The sequence below is a fragment of the Callorhinus ursinus genome, unplaced genomic scaffold (assembly GCF_003265705.2).
Source record: "Callorhinus ursinus isolate GAN/ISIS: 27379988/994484 unplaced genomic scaffold, GSC_fseal_2.0 scaffold3, whole genome shotgun sequence".
NCBI lineage: Eukaryota > Metazoa > Chordata > Mammalia > Carnivora > Otariidae > Callorhinus > Callorhinus ursinus.
The window spans coordinates 26693707-26713904 of NW_027397065.1; the positions used below are offsets into that span (position 1 = coordinate 26693707).

The window sequence follows — 20198 nt, forward strand, 5'->3', positions numbered from 1 at the left end:
AAAGAAAATACATACTAAGATGCACTGGGAGAAAACTTATACCCAGTTTCACTCATTTATTTATCAACCACTGGAAATGTACCTGTTTTCTTTCCACTAACAAAGACCCATAAGCCAAGCACATAGACCGTATAATTTTCATACCAACTCTGCCCTCAAGTTATACTTACCAGAAATACTTCCCCACTTGCTTTTTATTCTTGTAGACAACAACACCAACTGGAGTTAATCCTAAGAAATACTCAGATTTGTTTTCCCCCTGCAAAAACAAACATATGCCTATAACTATGAATTTATTCATGTCAAAGCCCTTTGTCAAACTGTAATTGGCCATAACAACATAATATGTTGCATTAATACTGGGTCTAGGTTTTCAAAAACATTAGCTTAGAAAGCTAGCTAAGGTATGATAGTATGATTAGTTGTTGTTTTTTTTTTCAAATTTTTACTGAAAAGTTTTCTTAGTGTATTCATCCTTGTAACTGCAGTTCATCAAAAGAACCTGGGCTACCAGTCAGACCCCTGATCAACTCAGCCCACACTGCATCTATAGTGCTGTTCACCCCTGGCTGCACATGAACTAGAATCACCTGGGCAGCTCAATATGCTGGTGCTTGGGTGCTACCAAAACCAGTTAAATCAGAATCTGTAATGAAGGGGCCCAGGTATCAAAAAAAAAAAAAAAAAAAATCACATAAATACTCCAGGTGATTCTCCTGTGCAGCTAAGGATTGAGAACCACTGGTTTCTATCAAGAGTTCCTTCCCAAGGTCTCATCTTGATCTTATTCTCAGACGTAGATAATCATGAAGCCTGGTTTACCACCACCCTTCTCCAGAAAGTTCAGACATCTGCCTTCAGGCACACACTTAGATTCTCTGATGTTTCTATCATGCTTCTTCCTACTTCCGTTTGTGACTTTAAGACTACTCAAAAAAGTTAAAAATATCATATTTTCTGGTAAAGACTGAACACCCCTTAATTTTCAGGCAATGATAAATCCTAATTAAGAAAATGAGATTCTGAAATGAAAAAGTCACAGAGCAGGTATGAAGGACAGGCACATGTCTGTATGAATTTTATTTCTACTCTAAGGTCAAATAACAGCCTGCAAAGTCATATTCCCAAGGAACATAAGACAACTGATATGTTTTGGAAGAGCACCAGCTGTTGCCCACTTTCAGTTCTAAAAATTCAATCTTAAAGGAATGTATGGAAGATTCTAATGAATCCAGTTCATTTGCTATAAATTCCTACCATCCACAAAACTGTGAATTAAGACAAACATTACACAAATGCAGAAGCATTTTGCAGAAGACTCTCTCTTTACACATTTCCTATAAAATACAGTCCTGACAAGATTAATGTGGCTAGAAGGGAAAAGGGTAACTATTCCACAAAGTTTTAGAGGTGTTCTCAAATGACAGTAGTATAGAGCATTTAATGATATAATGAGATTGGAAGCTAAAATATCCAGGAATTACTACTTCCCCCTACAATACATAACTTTTACTGCCATACTAACAGTATACCCAGTGTTGTTTCTAACTCTTTACAAATAATGAGATGATTTCTTGTTCTAGGACACTCTGATGTGCAAAAGACTATTGAGAAATGAATGCATGAATGAGTTATCTGCATTATGGTAAGTTTTATCAGGGCTCCTTAAAAATTACATTCCATTAAAAAAAATTACATTCCATAATTTAATTGACATTGTCTATATATAATCTTGAGCAATTCATTTTGTGTAAAGAACAAGGCATCTGGTTCATTCTCTCAAATCATCAAATTTGACTATTGCTAACTAAACTCTTATAAAATGAAAGGCAATGACATTTCAACCTCACTGGCAAAGAATTATCAATTGAGAGAAATGGCTTCAAGGTGAAGACATGGATCCAGAATATTCAACACAGATTCAGTGTAACTGTTCACCGACTATATTCAGCAAGTTCTCATCAGCTGCTAAAGAATATCTGCCAAAATATTTCTATTAATGCAGCGGCAATAACTGTAGTAGGCAGTCCCCCTAATATTTAAGAACCTGCACATCCCACACAGAACCACCAACAGCCACAACTGTACTGGTGCCCAAAGCCTACTTTTCTGGAAAGTGATTTCATGAATATTTTTCAGCCATAAAATCTATTTTTGGAAAATCCTCCTGTTTTCTGTCTAATACAATCAATTATAGACCAATTTTAAATGGTTTTGACGTTTAGCTAAGCCCTATGGAGCTGTTATCCAGATTGTGTTTTCAAGCCCAGTTAATTGTTTTCTACACATGGAAACATAATCACAGACTTTTAAGCAAAACTCATTAGGGTTGAATCCATGCAAGAGATTCTTTGTGTTTGAAAAACACAGATGAAAAAGTATCATCTGCTAGCTAAACAACAGCACTGCAGCTTTCCTCTGAGAGTTTCAGTGACTTTTTAAGAAAAATGTCATCAGCTTAAAATATCTTGTGTTAATTAAATGTTACTCACATAGACAGGATGGAGGTCAACGCCATACATCTCCAGGGATTTGGCAGTCCTCAAGTAATTCAGCTCTGCTTCAGAAGGAGTCTGACCCCTACACCCAGCATAAAAACAAAAAGTCTTACTTTACTAATAGATACTGCACTTGTAGGGAATAAGCCGTCTTCACTCTATTCACTGGAAAAATAAATAATCCCTTATGCTAATGCAAACTTAAGTCTTTGTGTTTCAAGAAGCCCCTTGCCTCCATGGTGACAAAACGTTACACTTTGAGGTAATCGTTGTATTAAGTTAATTTCATTTACCAAATCTGTTTTTTGCTCAGTATAGCCAATCCCAATGTCCCAGCATATATTTAAAATTCTGTATCAGGGGGCGCCTGGGTGGCTCAGTCGTTAAGCGTCTGCCTTCGGCTCAGGTCATGGTCCCAGGGTCCTGGGATCGAGCCCCGCATCGGGCTCCCTGCTCAGCGGGAAGCCTGCCTCTCCCTCTCCCACTCCCCCTGCTTGTGTTCCTGCTCTTGCTGTGTCTCTCTCTGTCAAATAAATAAATAAAATCTTAATAAAATAAAATAAAATAAAATAAAATAAAATAAAATAAAATTTTGTATCAGAAACCCCCAAAGAGACTGAGAATATAAGCACTCGAATTAAAAAGTACATCCTTCACAAAGAGTAAAAATGTCTCCGCACACCAGCAGCTCTCCATCAGGAGAAAGATGAGTAAGAGTAGTAGTGGGCAGGGAGAAGACAAGAGATCCCCCAGCACCTCGCCGGGGCCTCAACAGCATCTCCTGAGCACATATGTAGTTTGAAAATATGTTAATATTTCTAAATAAAAAAAATACTTATCATTTTCTTAATACAAAGCACAGAAATCACCCCAAAATCTTCATTGGTGATAACATTCGTAAACAGTATTCACTCCTAACAAGTGTGAGCATCTGCCAGGAAGCTCCATGGATAAGTGGAACTGTGTGTGTGTGTGTGTAAGTAACAGAGAAAGATAGAAATCTTTTATTTGTTAATAAAAGGAGCTATGAATTTACTGACTAAAACCTACTTTGATGCATCCCATGTTTCCACCACGGTGCCCTGGAAAACCTAGCAATATACAATAATTTTGAAATCTATGAAGGATGTTCATTACAAACTAGACACGAGAAAGCTACCAAATCTTGATCAAGCTTTATTCTCTTTGAAATAATAGTCACACTGTCAACACCATCACATAAAACATGTAAGGCCCTTTACCCAAAGCTCCTTGATAATTTCAAAAATGTAATTGTACTTTGAAACTCCTAGAATTAGTATTCTCAGAATGTGCCAAACAAACTGCCCTTCATAATGTTATAACAGGCACTCTCTTAGCATCCACTTCAGCAAAACCTTAAAATGAAGGACTCTGTAATCAGGCTGGAGAGCATTCTGGTGCATGCTAATACAAGATGGAAAGCCTGGTTTCTCTGATTGCAATTCAGCAGTTGACTTCTGCTGCTACTCACTGAAACAGATCCTTTAGGCAAACATTTTTTGTTGACCAGATTAATTCTACATTTTTTTCCTTAACTATAATAGATCTGAAACCAAGCAAAATCAAGAGGGAATGTTACATAAGAGGCAATAAAGCAAAGTTAATCAGTATAGAGGATTTAACCAAAATAACTATAATTAAATTATAACTTCAGTGCTGCAGGCCATTAATTGAAAATCCTACTAGGGGAGTGTGTATATTCTCAGAAGTGCATGTGGTGTTAATATAATACCCTCCAAGGCTCCACACTGGTGTCATCGTGATTTCCACATTCACTGCTATAAACTGAATAGGACTTTGCTTATAACTGTGAAGAATTTACATACTTAAGACAGACCAAATCCAGAATACATTAAGCCTTTTGTGATTATAAAATATATTTATAGCTGGAAGAATAAATTTCACAAGGTACTGGTGACTGAAAAAATAGAAAACTGCAAAATATAATATATACAGAATGATTTCATTTATGTAAAATCATACATACAAATAAATTTTCTCTATGGGCATTTATGCATAGAGGGGGATTTGAAAGTCCATTAAGCAAAAATATGTTGACTTTAGGCATTGGGATTTACTCTCTCCTTTATATATTTAAAATTGCTTAGGTTTTCTATGAGCATTTTAGTGTTATAAGCAGAAAAAAAAACTTAAAAGACAAAATACTAGAATGTTCAAGGCACAGGTGAAGAATTTATCATTCTAGAAACTTTTCTTAAGACTGCCATTAGCGTAAGATGATAGTTGATGGATGATGCAACATAAGACATGATATTTTTTCCACCTTTGAGATATAATTGACATATAACGCTGTCCTGTGTAATTCTAAGGTATACAATGTGTTGATTTGATATACTTCTATACTGCAAAATGACTACCACCATAGGGTTAGCTAACACCTTCACACTGTCACATAATTACCATTTCTTTTTTGTGGTGAGATCATGTAGGATCTACTTTCTTAACAACTCTCAAGTATATTGGTGGCCCTTGAGGGTTTTACCCTAAGTGAAATAAGACAAAGAAAGACAAACACTATGATATCACTTGAGGTGGAATCTAAAAAAGCCAACCTCATAGAAACAGAGACACAGAATGGTGGTTACCAGGGACTGGGGGGTGGAGGAAATAGGGAGATGTTGGTTAAAGAGTGTAAACTTTAATATAATAAAGTTTTGGGGAGCTGATGGATAGCATGTTGATTATAGCTAATAAAAAGTGATTCTTACATTAAAGTTTTATGAATCCTTTCTATGGCTTCTTCGAGTTCCTCCTTTTGATCAGGAACAAACCGGTACTCTGACACATAGCCTGCAGTATGCTTATATGGGTCGTAATCTCCAAGCTCAGCTACAAAAGAAATTGCATTTTTTTCCATTTTAGAAAAATAGTCCTAAAACTATTTTAAAATATTCCTATCATGCTGAAACATTTTCTTCAAATGCCTTATTAATAAATTCATACATAACTAATTTTAGTAAAAAACTACTATGATGAGCATATATGAATGGTATAAGTAAAATCTTGTCTTAAAAACATAAGTTCTATATTTTTGCTTTCTGAAAGACTATAATTAACATCATTTGCATTTCAATTATTTTTACCAGATTATATGAAATAACATGTTGTAAAGAGAATTTAGAGTACATATATTAGAAATGCTAGAGGCAAAAACAACCAGGATGCCAATATATCCTCTCAGAAAATAACACCAAGAGATAGAGCATATAATTCAAAATCTATTTGCCCCAAACAGTGGTCATGGAAATTTAACACAATCCTGTACATTGGTTTACACAAAAAAGCAAAATGAAACCAGAAAACTCATTATATTACATTTATTAAAATTTTCCTCCTTACGTTAATCCACCTTCCAAGCCCAACCCAGTTCATCTATGTGACATTTTTCCTAGGATATTTTTTCTAGACTATTCCTGGTCTGCAAATGCCACAAAGGCAAGGAACATACTGTCTCTCACTGCCCCTATACCTAGCAAGATTCCTAGAAAGGGCTCGGTATATATGAGTGGAAGCATCCTCAGCCTCCAATGCGACAATGCAACCTGGAGCTGCCCAACATGGTTGCCATATTGATGCCAAGAGAAGAGATGCAATGAGGGCCACACCCTGACCTGGCGTTGGCATCTGACCATATAGAGTCTCCACAACGGCTGCCTGACAGCAATGTGATCTCTGAGATATCACAGCTTGGGGGAATCAACAAACTCAGGTGGGATATAGAATGGAAGGGATTTTCAGACCCTCCACTTAATCCAGGATCAACGCCTTTCCTGTGACTAAAACTCCAAAGTGACCTATTACAAAGGATACGTAACTGGCTTCACTTTTACCTCTTCCGAAAGGACATGGATTAAAACTTGAATTCTGACTAAAATTTTGTTCAGGGAAATGTCACTTGATAAGAAGAATTTTAGTACGTAAACTTGCTTAAAAAGAAAAATTCAAATTTTTTCCCAGTTTGTTGCAGTGGAACCTACACTGGATGGCATATGCTCCCAGCTGAGCAGCAATGTTGACAGGGCAAGGCAGTCGGCCCTGAAGGACATCTTGCTTCACCTGCAAGAAAAACTGATATCTACAAGAGAAATGGAAAAAGAGATTAATGATATCTGACACTACCCAGGCTCTGATAATCACGGCAACAACCAATCACCTTTAATGAAAATAAAGCCACTTCTGTTCCCTAGTGAAGGGGCTGTTGAGTGAACAGTTGAAACACACTCTACATAAGGGATACAGGGTCGTGGCTAAAAAGCACAGGCTCTCAAGTTAGACTGGCTGGACTGCATCCCAGCTCCGGTACTCACCTGGGCAGCTGCTGACCCTCTCCAACAGCCCGTCTCCTCACCTACAGAACCGGGACAGCAAAATGTCCACACCTCCTAAGGTTAATGTGGAGGTTATACAAGCTATTCTCAAGACTCTCATTACTGTCGCTGCCACAACTACTATGACACAACCTTACTGGGAGGAACAAATCGTAAGGACCTAACCTATAGGATGTGTTGCCTACAGGGTCTAAAATCATGGATACGGGACAAAAAGGTCATCATAGTGCAATTCCATCAATTCTCATGCCCATTATCCATGGCTTTGTTCATTCCATTTGCCTAAAAAAAAAAACCCTGTTATAATAGCGCCATCCACAGTTCTAAACACTGTAAATATAATAACTCATCCCAAGTGTTTACATATAATAACTTCCATAAGACTTTAAAATGTCAGTAGTATTATCTCCATTTTGCAGAATGAAGACTCTAACAGACACAGAGATGAAGTAACTTGTCCAAGATGTCACAACTAGTTAAGTAGCAGAGCCAGAACTGGAACCCAGGCAGTCTGACCCTAGAACCTCTTAATCAGAATGCTATGCAACTTTGGCTAGCTTCCCCTCCCCCGCCCCCATTCAGTCTTTCAGCCTGTGCCAGAGGTTTATGAACCAACACAATGAACCATCAACACCGTTCTCGGGTGCCGTCACCTACACACACACACACACACACACACACACACACACACACACACACACACACACACGCCCACACATGCACCAGGCTGTCATTGTGGTTTCTCTTTCTTTGGAAGCCAACTCTTGATGTCACTGGGAAGGGCAGAAAAAGGGCAAAGGAAATGAATTATAAAAATCAGCTGTGATAAGCTGCTCTTCTCCAAATGCTTACCAGCAAGGCCCATAGTAAGGGAATCCAAATGTTAGATGCTACTTATTATTATTATTTATAATATATATAAAATTATATATAATTTATTATAATAATTATTATTATTATAAACACCCTGTGTTTCCCCACTGCCCATTTCAGTAAATAGCGCCACAGTCTCCAGATAGTCAAGTGAGAGAAACCTACCAATAATGTATAACCCCTGGCACCCATATCCAATCACTGAACCTTGTCTTTTGGAATCCACACACTGCTCTCCACCTCCTAGCCCAGGTCGCTATCCCCTGGATTTCTAAAACCTTCAGTGCTCTGCCATCATTCATACTTCTCTCTCTTCCAAACAACCTTCGCAAGAGGTAAATGAAATCCTTAAGAGAAAAAGAGGATCAAGTCACTCCCTTGACAAACAGACAAAACCTTAAAAAACTTCACTCTACTTTCAGATCCTTAAGAGAGCTTGTGACGTGTGCAGCTCGGTCATGGAGTGGCTTCCCCAGCCTCCTCTGCAAAAGGGCTGCGTGGCCTAGCGTCCCTGTCCAGCTGCCACCATGCGCACAGGGGCCTGAGAGGGGTCGCCATCCACGTTTCCTCCAGCCCACAAGCGACAGCACCGCAGCCTTCCCCTCCTGCGGTTCACTGGCTCGTGGCCACCCGCGACTGTTACCAGCGCCACTGGGGTTCCACTTCCAGTAACAGCTCCTGCAGAAGTGCAGGGCATCCTGGGGAATCCAGCCCTCACCACCCTGCTCTGCCCCATGCCAACTGGGGTCACTGGTGGACAAGCTGCTTTTAAGGGAAGTCCACTCTCCCATTCATGGCTACATTACTGGAGTTCCCACAATGCTCGGAATCTCCCCCAAGCCTCCAGTGGCACGATCATCTGTGACTTGGCTTTGGAAGTCATGAGGAAGCAGCCTAGTGACCAGCCTGGCAAAGCCAACACCGGGCCCCAGTCCTGAGTGGCCACCACCAGCCCCCAGGCTTCAGGAGATGCTAGGAGCATCAGAGCCCCTCCCTTCCTTTACCATAGACTAAGCAGGCTGCAGCAAGCAGAAGGAGCTGGGTTCTTTTATGGCAAAACACCAAAAAGTAAGTTGAGAGAACCCCCCACTCTTTACTCTCCAAATCACATTCAAGCCTTCCTGACACCCTATAGCTATGTGCATCAAGTATAAAATAAACTTCAAATGGCCAGGGGAAAAAAAAGAAAAGAAAAGGCTTGTAAGACTTTTGCTTCTTGAGCCAAATCTCTTGCCATTAACCAATGACTACCTCACTCCCTAACTTGCATTTACTTTTCTAGCTCTACTTAACTACTCACCATGCCCTGAATGCTCATCTTGGATATCAAATCCACTTTGTTATAATCATCTGTCCTCCTCTTGAAGAGGAAAAAAGCAGAGTAAAGCATTATTAGCAGAATGTAAATGCAAAAGCTTATAAACTGAAGAGACATTTTGCTAGAATTACTACTGCTTACTGGAAACTTACATTTAGCTACACTCTCTTTCTCTATTGTTAACTTGGAATTTCTTTTCCTGAATTGCATTTTTTTTTTAGGAAATGGGTCACAGATGCATATTTATTTTGCTCTATTAAGACTTTTATAACATCTGACTGAACAGTCAAATCGCTTGCCAAGTACAGAAACAGAGGGACCTAATCCCACAAGAGTTTGCTTCAAAGGCAAAGGCAAAAAAAAAAAAAAAAAACCAGGAGATGAAAAAACAGAGAGTTGAAACAGAGAGAAAGACAAACAGATACAAAGAAACAAGGACCCTATCCCATCAGGGATTGTAGTCTCAGTATATAGGTCTGGCACATAGTAACAGCTCAATAAATAGTTGATGACTTGGATGGATATACAAATGAGCAGGGAGACAGATGGCTGAAATGGAAAAAACTGAACATTCTTTGCTGCCTTTGAGAAATTCACAAAGAAAAAGAAAAAAGGAATCTGTTCAAACTTCCCTGGACAGCCTGCCTTTTAAAGATACCAGAGATCTTTAAGTCATTGCATAAAAAAAAAATCCACTAAAATCAAGACAAGTAAACTATTTTTAATTAAAAATTTAATTAATCTTTATCACAGCAAGCATATTAGTTTTTTATGAGAAATTTATGATACAATAAAGTCACATTTTTCCATATGCTAAACAAATACTTTATCATATGTCAGGGCCTATTTTTAACTAACTGTATATAACTTATTTTGTCCATTTTATGAGACTTAGGGTACAATTTAATATTTTATTTAAATTACAGATTTAGAGTTGTTGAGTCTTTCCCTCTGCCACTCTGATTAAGGCTATGATTGGATGCTTGAGTCCTTGTTTATCTCTGGTTTTAAGGAGGGGGAACCTACATCCCATTTTGCCTAGGACAGTTCTTGTTTATGACTATTATACACGCCTACGTATTAACAACTGTCCTCGTCATCCTCCAAAGCCTCAGGGTTTGGACGATCAATTACAGTGTGACCCTGGTTATATTGTAACCCTACTGGAGAAAAAGGAAATGCTCATTAAAGATGATCCACTTAATAAGGAAGCTTTCCAGACTCATTCTGGTACAAAACTGAGGCATCATAAAGTACTAGTTATCTTTTTTTTTTTTTTAAGAGAGAGAGAGAGCGCAAGCATACGAGTGGGGGGAAGTGGGAGACAGAAGGAGAGAGGGAATCTTAAGTAGACTCCACCCCCAGCATGGAGCCCAAGTGGGGCTTTATCTCACGACCCTGAGATCATGACCTGAGCCGAAACCAAGCATCAGATGCTTAGCCAACTGAGTCACCCAGGCACCCCTGTGTGTAAGTTAATATTCTGCTGTATATGCACTGTCTCCCAAGCAGATCATGAGCCCTGGAGGAAAAGAGCTGGGTCTTCCATCCTGTCCACACTTACCACAACACTACGAGTACAACACAAGTCCAGGGCTTGAAATATTGGCTTCACAGTTTTCTGTTTATCTGCTGTTCACTGAAAAGAGCTGAGTTAACACCAAGCATGTACAAGCTGTTGAGCGCCATTAACAATTTAACAAGTATCAGAGGCAAGAAGAATGGCAAAGGAGGTTTGCTTAAAGACATAGCAGAGAGACCCCACTCTTTCCGGACCTCAAACAGAAGGCTCCCTGAGATTCGGAAGCCAAAGACATGCTTACACCAATATACCTGAAAGGCACCTTCCAGTGAACTGAGACCCCTGGTGAGGAAACTGAGCAATGTGGGGCCAAGCAGAAGTTTGGCTTCAGTGCCAGCTTAACTTGCAGTGAAGTATCTAAGAGGAGAGTAGCTCGCTACACAGAAGGCAGGATTGTTTTCTTCCTCCCACACAGAGGGAACCTCGCATGTGATAGGAGTCCAATCATTTTAGACAAGGCTTAAATGTGAGCAACGGGGAAATGCTGTGTACAGCTTAAGGAGGAAAACAGTAGAGGAAGCACACACTAATTCTCAAGAAAACGTGACAAAACCAGGAATAACACTTCCGCCTCAGAAGCGTAAAACGAATTATTAATACACAGGAACACATAGCAATAATATCACCTTACATTTGTACAGTCCTTTAAAGTTCACAAATTCCTCTTTCATCCATACCGGAATGTGACCCTTGTCTCAACTCTATTGTATTTAGAACCATTATCTTCATTACAGAAGGAGAGGGACTCTGGAAGTAAACACGTAACTGCAGGTCACTCAGCTGGTAAAGAAGCTCAAAGAAGCTAATCTTCACAAAGTGATAAACAGGGATTACCATATTAAAATAATAAAATTTAGAGCGCCTGGGTGGCTCAGATGGTTAAGCGTCTGCCTTCGGCTCAGGTCGTGATCCCAGGGTCCTGGGATCGAGTTCCGCATCGGGATCCCTGCTCCTTGGGAGCCTGCTTCTCCCTCTGCTTCTCTCTCTCTCCCTCTCCCTCTGTCTCTCATGAATAAATAAATAAAATCTTAAAAAATATATATAAATAAATAAAATCTTTAAAAAAACATAAAATTTAAAAAATAATTGATAAGCTTAAGGTCAGTTCCCCCCCAATACTATAAAACATTACAAAACAAAATAAAAAGCAAATACCCATTTTAAGGTATTTTTTAGAAACTAAAAAGTATCCATTATGAACAAGTCATTTGGAATATTCTTTTTTAGAAACTGTTCTTAGATCCTTAAAAGTTCAGAAAGATTTCAATGACATCACAGATAGGACAGTGCCCACAGAATGGGCAGTCTCTCTGTCCTCTCTGGAGGACTGAAATCCTCTCTTTGGTCCCCTTAGTACTCCGACCACTGGAACACGATGCTCCATGTAGTTGTTAAATGAAGGTAGGTGAGCGAGTGAATTCTGTCCTTACAAACAAATTCAAGAAATGTAGGCAAGAGGACAGTCATAGGAGAATTCATAATTAAATGAACAACTACACCCAGAAAGTTGTGATTCATAGATTGACTCTAAACTGGAAGACCCATCTCAGGGCTCCAAGCTGGTATTTTTCCTCCTTAATTTTTGAATCAATAATTTGAAAACATTAAATACTTATCATTATTTTCACTTTAGCTAGCCCTACTATCTACCAACACTTATATTTTTGTGTTATGGTCAGTATTTGGTATGTATTATCTTTATATTCCTCTCATCATCTTTTTTTTCCACCTTCCCCTGATTGTCTTTTTGAAAAAATACTTAATTTCTTTTTATAAATGAGAAAACTGAGACTTTAAAAGGTTACATAGTTTTTTCAAATTTACACAACTAGTGAGTGGCAGAGCAAGGATGCAAACCTCTGTCTGACTCCAAAGCCTGTCTTTTTTTTTTTTAATTAATGTATTTATTTGAGAAAGAGAGAGAGAGTGTGTGTAAACAGGGGGAGGAGCAGAGGGAGAGGGAGACAAGCAGACTTCCTCCTGAGTGGGAAGCCCAGTGTGGGGCTCAATCCCAGGACCCTGAGATCATGACCTGAGTCAAAATCAAGAGTGGGATGCTTAAGCAACTGAGCCACCCAGGCACCACTCCAAAGCCTGTCTTCTTAACCAACATGTGTGCTATGCTTATCAAGTGTACAGAGGATACAGAGCTATAAATGACCCAGAATACGTGGAAAGCTGCTATAATATTTTGAATCAGAACTGAAAATAAGTTTAACAGATACCATGAGTACACAGATTATTTAAAGCACTGGCAAAGAGAAGAGACATTAGATTTATTCTGCATAGACCCAGAAAGAAAACCTAGTACTGATGAGAGAAACTGCACGGATTTCTCATTGAATTTCCTATCGCTTTGCCAGGCAGTAAGGTTTCCTATTTTAAAAATGTTTACAAGGAAGCTGGCTGAAACATCAGGAATGTTCTATAAAAGGTACAGGTCAGGGCACATGAATCCTAAATGAGGAGTCCTCCTCACAGTCTCCCAATCTTGTTTATCTCAGACAACTTTTTAGAGCACTTAGCAACTACTCCAAGTTGATATGATTCTATTCACTTCCATTTTTTCATGGTCTGGAACCTTACTTTCTTATTTATCACATTCACCTCTAGTATTTTTTTCCTAAATACAACACCCTTCTGGAATGCTGCATCTAGTATGATGATATAAATACTTGAGAAGATTCAAAGCTAGCATTACCTGTAATTTAAAAAAAGGAAACAAAGTAGAGAGCCATCCCCAAGGCATGGTTAAATAAATTATGGAATACTACACAGGAGTAAAACAGATGGGTTAGATGGTGAAAGAGGTCTGCACAATATGTATAAAATGGTATGATTATAAAAAAAAAAACTACATATATGGAAGAACAGGCACAAGCCTGTTTACTATAGCATTAGTTTTCATATCAAAACTTATGAACCACCCAAGAGCCAATACAGAGTAGGCTAGAACAATTTTCCAAAAAACTGAAGCAAGCTAAATGCTCAACTTGCAAATGCTGGCCTAAGTATACTTTTCCTTTAAGAGCATATATTGGGAGATTTAGGGTTTTGGTTTTAGTTTCTGCTTTTGCCAAAATTATCTCATGTAACTGGCTCCCTTTCTAAGGTTCATTGTCTACCCATTTAAATTAACATATTCATGCAAATTAATGACTTTATCTTCAGGACACACTAAAAATAAGTATTTAGTGATATCATATTGAATGCACATTAACTTACCTAAATTCAACTATATGTTTTGGGCAACAAAAATAAATTATTATAGATCATGGCCACCAGCTGAAAGTCAACAATGTAATCTGGTTCTTTTTTTTTTTTTTTAAAGATTATTTATTTATTTATTTATTTGAGAGAGATAATGAGAGAGAGAGAGAGAGAGAGAATGGGGGGGATGGTCAGAGGGAGAAGCAGACTCCCTGCCAAGCAGGGAGCCCGAAGCAAGCCAGGACCCCAGGATCATGATCTGAGCCAAAGGCAGTGGCTTAACCAACTGAGACACCCAGGAGCCCTGTAATCTGGTTCTTAACTACATGATCTGGTCTAATATTTGAGGAAAAGCAGGTTACAACGAATATGCTCTGAGGTTGTACATCACACACAAATCTATGTATTCTGTTAATGAGCTGATAGTAGATTCTGAAGGGAAATTTCTGCTCATTAATATCTGGTGAACAGATTTTTTTAAAAATGCATTATAAAACACTCATTTCCCACCCTACTAACAATAAATTGAGTATCGTTTGGAACTAACCCTCATTTAAGATGTAACTCCACCAAACTGCCAGAGCAAGGAAAGGATGAAATAGTATCAAGCACTTACTGACCGAAACCCAACATGCGACACAAGGTTGACATTATGAGTCGTACACACTCCAATGTTTACAAAACCTGATGGAACAGGTGTAGCTCCAATTTTGCAGCTGAGGAATGTGAGGCACACAGGTTACCGACAAACTCAAAATGAAGGCCTTTCTTTGTATTTTCATAAAATGTTATTTCCTTGGAATTTCCTAATGAGCTACAGATATGTGGGGTTTTTTTTAACCACTTGGACTCAGTTTCTCCATGAGCCCACAATTCAGAAATCCCTCAACTGAAAAGACTATTCATTTAGCTCTAATGTAAATATGACCCCTCTCCTTAACTTCTTCCCAACACAACAGCCCTTCCCCCACACAGGTGTGCTCCTGGAAAGCCTCCCGGGACAGCCCTCCTTTTTAAAATGGTTAGTAACAAGATGGCAATGGAAAATGTGAACGCAGCTCAGCACGGTTCTAAAAGTGAGGCCTAATTATAGCACCCCAGAGAGGAACAGGAAAGGTCCACTTAGCCTCCTCTGTCCTCACTCTTCTGTGTGCAGTCTGGAATTGAGACAAAAGAATCAAAGGAAAAAGATGAAAAGATAGAATAGTAACAAAACCACAGACTACCTTAGTCATCAAAGACATGATTTCCAATGTTTGGAATAATGCATTTGGCTTTACTTGAGCCAATGATAGGAGTTCACCAGGAAAAGTGACCACTTAGAGTTAAGTCAGGGAAAATGCTTTTGTTGGCTACCACGTGCCGTCAGGTCACTAGCGGAATTAAGTGAAAATCTAACACGACTGTCTGCTCTGTATAAGCCACTTTCAAATGTTGGCATGGACTCTTTTAACAATATAATCAATACCAACTGGAAACTGTGCCTTAAATGAAATCAAGTATTTGATGACAAAGGTGAAGGAATACATTGAAAAAGGTTGTTTGTTGTTTTGTTTTTTTTTCTCTCTCCCTTATACTAAAAGCAAATACCTTTTCATTTCCTATAGAGGTAAATGAAAGCCCTGGACAACTGACATTTAAGCTATAACCAATTAAAGAGCAATAACTGGCTCTTCAAATTAGTATTTACATATGCAAACCGAGCACTAAAATATCCTTCTGTTAAGCAGTTCAAATGGCTACTTTCACCTGACTACAAAGGCTGAATGCAGCCTTCACAATAATGATACAGAAATATCCCATCACAGCAGATGCAAAATCTATCAACATGTCACTCGTGTTCATGCCATTGTTCACACACATCTATCATCAGACAGTGATCTGCCTCATGCAATGCTAGCTGAAATTTAACTCTCAGTGGGGATGCATTACAAAACAAGGTAGACACACATCTAAATGTTTGACCCCAATTTGTATTAAATAAAGCCTCTTGTATATGCTCTACATGCATTGTTCAAAAGCAAAGTCAATACTATACCTGGTTATTTCTTCTTTAAGCTTACATGGATCTTCAGCATAGAATTTAATACCAAAATACAAAGTATATGGAGGTCCAGCTAAAATAAGAAATAGAAATTAAATTTCATAAATTAAAGTAGAATATTATAGTTATTAAAAATTATGTTCACCAAAAATATCTGTAAACTACATATTGGATAAGGGGTTAATATCCAAAATATATGAGGAACTCTTACAACTCAATAGCATAAACAACCCAATTTAAAAATGGGCAAAGGAGGGGCACCTGGGTGGCTCAGTCGTTAAGCGTCTGCCTTCAGCTCAGGTCATGATCCCAGGGTCCTGGGATCGAGCCCTGCATCAGGCTCTCTGCTCAGCGGGAAGCCTGCCTCTCCCTCTCCCACTCCCCCTGCTTGTGTTCCCGCTCTCGCTGTGTCTCTGTCAAATAAATAAATAAAATTTTTAAAAAATAAAATAAAAATAAAAATGGGCAAAGGACTAGAATAGACATTTTTCCAAAGAAGACATATAAATGTCCAGTGGACACATGAAAAGATACTCAACATCACTAATCATCAGGGAAATGCAAATCAAAACCATAAGATATCACCTGATACCTATAAGAATGGCTATTAGCAATAAGACAAAAGTGTTGGTGAAGATACGGACAAAAGGGAACCCTTGTATACTGTCGCTAGGAATGTAAATTGGTTCAGTCATTATGGAAAACAGTACAGAAATCCTCAAAAAATTGAAAATAGAACTACCACATGATCCAGCAATCCCACTACTGGGTATTTATCCAAAGGAAATGAAATCAGTATCTCAAAGATGTATCTGCACTCCCGTGTTCATTGCAGCATTAATCAGAATAGCCAAGATATAGAAGCAACCCAAGTGTCCATCAGTGAACTAATGGAATGAATATATCTCACACACAATAGAATATTATTCAGCCATAAAAAAGAAGGAAATCTTCCCATTTGAAATGACACGGATGAACCTGAAGAACACTATGCAAAGTGAAATAAGCTAGACCCATAAAAAAACCATAGTGACTGATCTCACTTATATGTGGAATCTAAAATAGTCACACACATAGATGCAGAGAGTAGGATGGTGGGTGCCAGGGGAAGTGGGAGGGGGGTGAGGAGATGCTGGCCAAAGGCTACAAAGTGTCAGTCACGCAAGATGAACGAGTTCTGAGGATCTAATGTACAGCATGGTGACTACAGTTAATGATACTGTATTGTATATTTGAAATTTGCTAAGATAGATCTTAAATCTTCTCATTCTCCACCTACACACACACACACACACACACACACACACATACACACACACACACACTCAACTATGTAGAGGTGATAGATAAATTATTTAACTTGACAGTGGTGATCTATGTATACATATACATAGTATATGTATACAGTATGATCTTTTCATACTGTATACATATATTGAAACATCAAGTTCTGCATCTTTAAATTATATGATTTTTATATGTTAAAGATATCTCAATAAAGTTTTTTGTTGCTGTTTTTAAAAGATTTATTTATTTGCGAGACAAGGAGCTCATGGGGAGAGGAGGGGCAGAGGGAGAGGGAGAGAGAACCTCAAGCAGACTTCATGCTGAGTGTGGAGCCCAAAACAGGGCTTGATCTCATGAGCCCCCTGAACCGAAACCAAGAGTCTGACACTTAACCACCTGTCCCACTCAGGCACCCCCTCAATAAGGTTGTTTAAAAAAATTATACTAAGAACTTCTAAAAACACAAGAAAATATAAAATTAAAAACAGGATTGAAAATTTTATAACAGCAGGACTTCAACTCTGCAGGTATCTATGTATCTATGTAAAACCAGTTAAAATATTTCCACTCACATATTGTAATCCCAAGTCTCTGATAGTATGTAACTGACACAAAGTAACCCTCCTCTTTCTATTTCATTTTTATGGAGTAAAAAAATGACAAGTTCAGAAGGTGGGGAAAGCAAATTAAGTAGAAGAGGTCATAAAGCCATAATGCATTTTTAATACACAAACTACGTTATTATTTATTGTTCTTATGACACACATACGCTACGTCTGTAGAACCCCAAAGCCCTGTTCCTGGCATGCAGAAAAGTGACAGCAGGGCCCTGCTCCTCTCCCCTCATCTGTGCCTCTCTGGACAAGGCATTCCTTAAGCTAGAGCATTTTGAAAAACTGAGTTTCAAAGAACTTTGTTATAACTTCTTATCATTAGAGTTGATTCCATATTTTTGATTTCTATGATTACTTAATCACGGTGTTTATATTTCTGACAAATACACCTTTAGCCCTGAACACAGATGTCAGGGAGGCACAGACTATTAAATATTTAGAAGAGCCAGGAAGTCACCGGTCTGCTGATCCATCTCTGTCAGTCAAGCTCTGTGTTGCCGAGCAGGTGGGTCCGCCTGTGCCTGCAGGCCCTGGGGACCGGGGTGTCGGGGCCAGGATGAGCACAGATGCCGTGGACACAGTGCACAAAGGGAAGAAGGCCTTGTCCGGATTCCAGAGTTGCTTTTATTTTCCACAACGTGACAGATGACACCCTACTGACCAAGCCTAACCACTTCAAATGTGTTTAGTGATGAGCATTAAGCAGAAGTTTGGAAAAATACACAATTAAGAACACTCAGTTTTGGCAAATTTCCTTAAAGGACCTTTGGCCCAAATCAGCCCTCTATTTCCCACTTGCATATAAAATGATCTGTGTTCTAAATATAATGCATCACTACCACCTGACTACATTTAATAATGTATAACAATATTTCATAAACATGTGATTTTGAACAACCACCTGGTAACATAGAAAAGGCAGATGAATCTCCAAGGAGGTAAGCAATTTGCTTACGGTGATGAAGTTGAGAACCAAGTTTGTTAATACCTAGAGTTCAGTACTTTCTGGCCACTATTCCACATAACCTTTCAGGGAAAAGAATTATAATACCTTTAGAGTAAGCAAATGCTTTCATCTACGTCACTGTTTTATAGATCAATCTAAGGCTATGGAAATGGACAGTCTGGAGCAAGGATACATCTGATGAGGTATTTTTTGGCTTCCTCTTCTAAGACTGACTATAAATAAATATCAGGTGCTGATGAAGCACATTCCTAAACTATTATCTTGAATCCATGTCTTTCAACAGAATCTACCTTAAATAAGTAAATATTGTTTCACTTTAGCAAAAAAAAATACAGAAGCCAAAAATCAGAAATCCTCTAATATACCTTTTGTGAGGACGAATTTCAAGGCCTTTAATGATAGTAAGTCTTCCATGAGCTCAAGGAGAAATGAATCAAGACCCACCAATAAGAATTCTGGTGACTGGCAAATACTCCATCATTTTTACAGATATTCTTTCTGACTAATCTACTTGAGATGTGAGAGCCATTTTCCTTCATTAATTTGTATAATAATTATCAAATTATTTCATGAGATGAAATATAAAGATTATGTTATCTTTAGTTACATCATCTTCCTTCAATATTGGCATTTTATTCTTAGTGTACATCAAATTTTTGACAGGACAACATTTATTTAGGATTAAAAAGCAGTTTCATTATATAATTTTTTTTTTAAGATTTTATTTATTTATTTGACAGAGAGAGACACAGCGAGAGAGGGAACACAAGCAGGGGGGGTGGGAGAGGGAGAAGCAGGCTTCCCGCCAAGCAGGGAGCCTGATGCAGGGCTTGAACCCAAGACCCTGGGATCATGCCCTGAGCCGAAGGCAGACACTTAACGACTGAGCCACCCAGGTGCCCCAGATTATAGATATTTAAATAGAATATTTCATACCATATAAAGAAATAAATATTTCAAATGTGCTTAGGACCACTAATAATGCACCTTAAATAAAATAATTTATATTTTTCTTCATCACTTAGAAATCTCAACTTTTTAAATAAAAATCCTGTGAGTTTGTTTTAAAATAATCATTCCTGACATTTTTCTAACTTTTATACTGGTATTTTTTTAACTACTTTGTTCAAATAGATAAGACAGACTTACTGTATTTATTACTATACCTGAATTTTTGGAAAAAGTACAAATTTCTAGATCCTGAGGGATGAGACATTTTTAATTGGAACTCCTACCATTTATGTGTAGATACCTCACAGAAGTTACCTCCATTCATACCTAATTCCATGTATCCTCATCCCTCCCCCCTTGGCCAGTAGGCAGTTTGCTTACTCAGGAAGAGTACTAGAAATACAGAAGCACTAAAAGTCAGAAGACCAGGACTCTGGTCTCTGAATGTCAGCATCATTTGTGTTTCTCTCTGTTTATCCATGTC

The 20198-nt window shown here is 38.3% G+C and overlaps 1 protein-coding gene across 7 annotated transcripts in view; it reads right to left on the bottom strand.

Moving 5' to 3' along the window:
• EPB41L4A (erythrocyte membrane protein band 4.1 like 4A) overlaps window positions 1-20198 on the bottom strand; it is a 240266-nt gene that overhangs the window by 92653 nt on the left and 127415 nt on the right. For all 7 annotated transcript variants that reach the window (XM_073889192.1, XM_073889201.1, XM_073889195.1 and 4 more), the window contains 5 exons: window positions 15890-15968; window positions 6518-6615; window positions 5249-5369; window positions 2493-2580; window positions 171-259 (listed from right to left, as the gene is read on the bottom strand). In XM_073889192.1, coding sequence (XP_073745293.1) covers window positions 171-259; window positions 2493-2580; window positions 5249-5369; window positions 6518-6615; window positions 15890-15968 — 475 coding nt within the window. The remainder of the gene's footprint in view (window positions 1-170; window positions 260-2492; window positions 2581-5248; window positions 5370-6517; window positions 6616-15889; window positions 15969-20198) is intronic.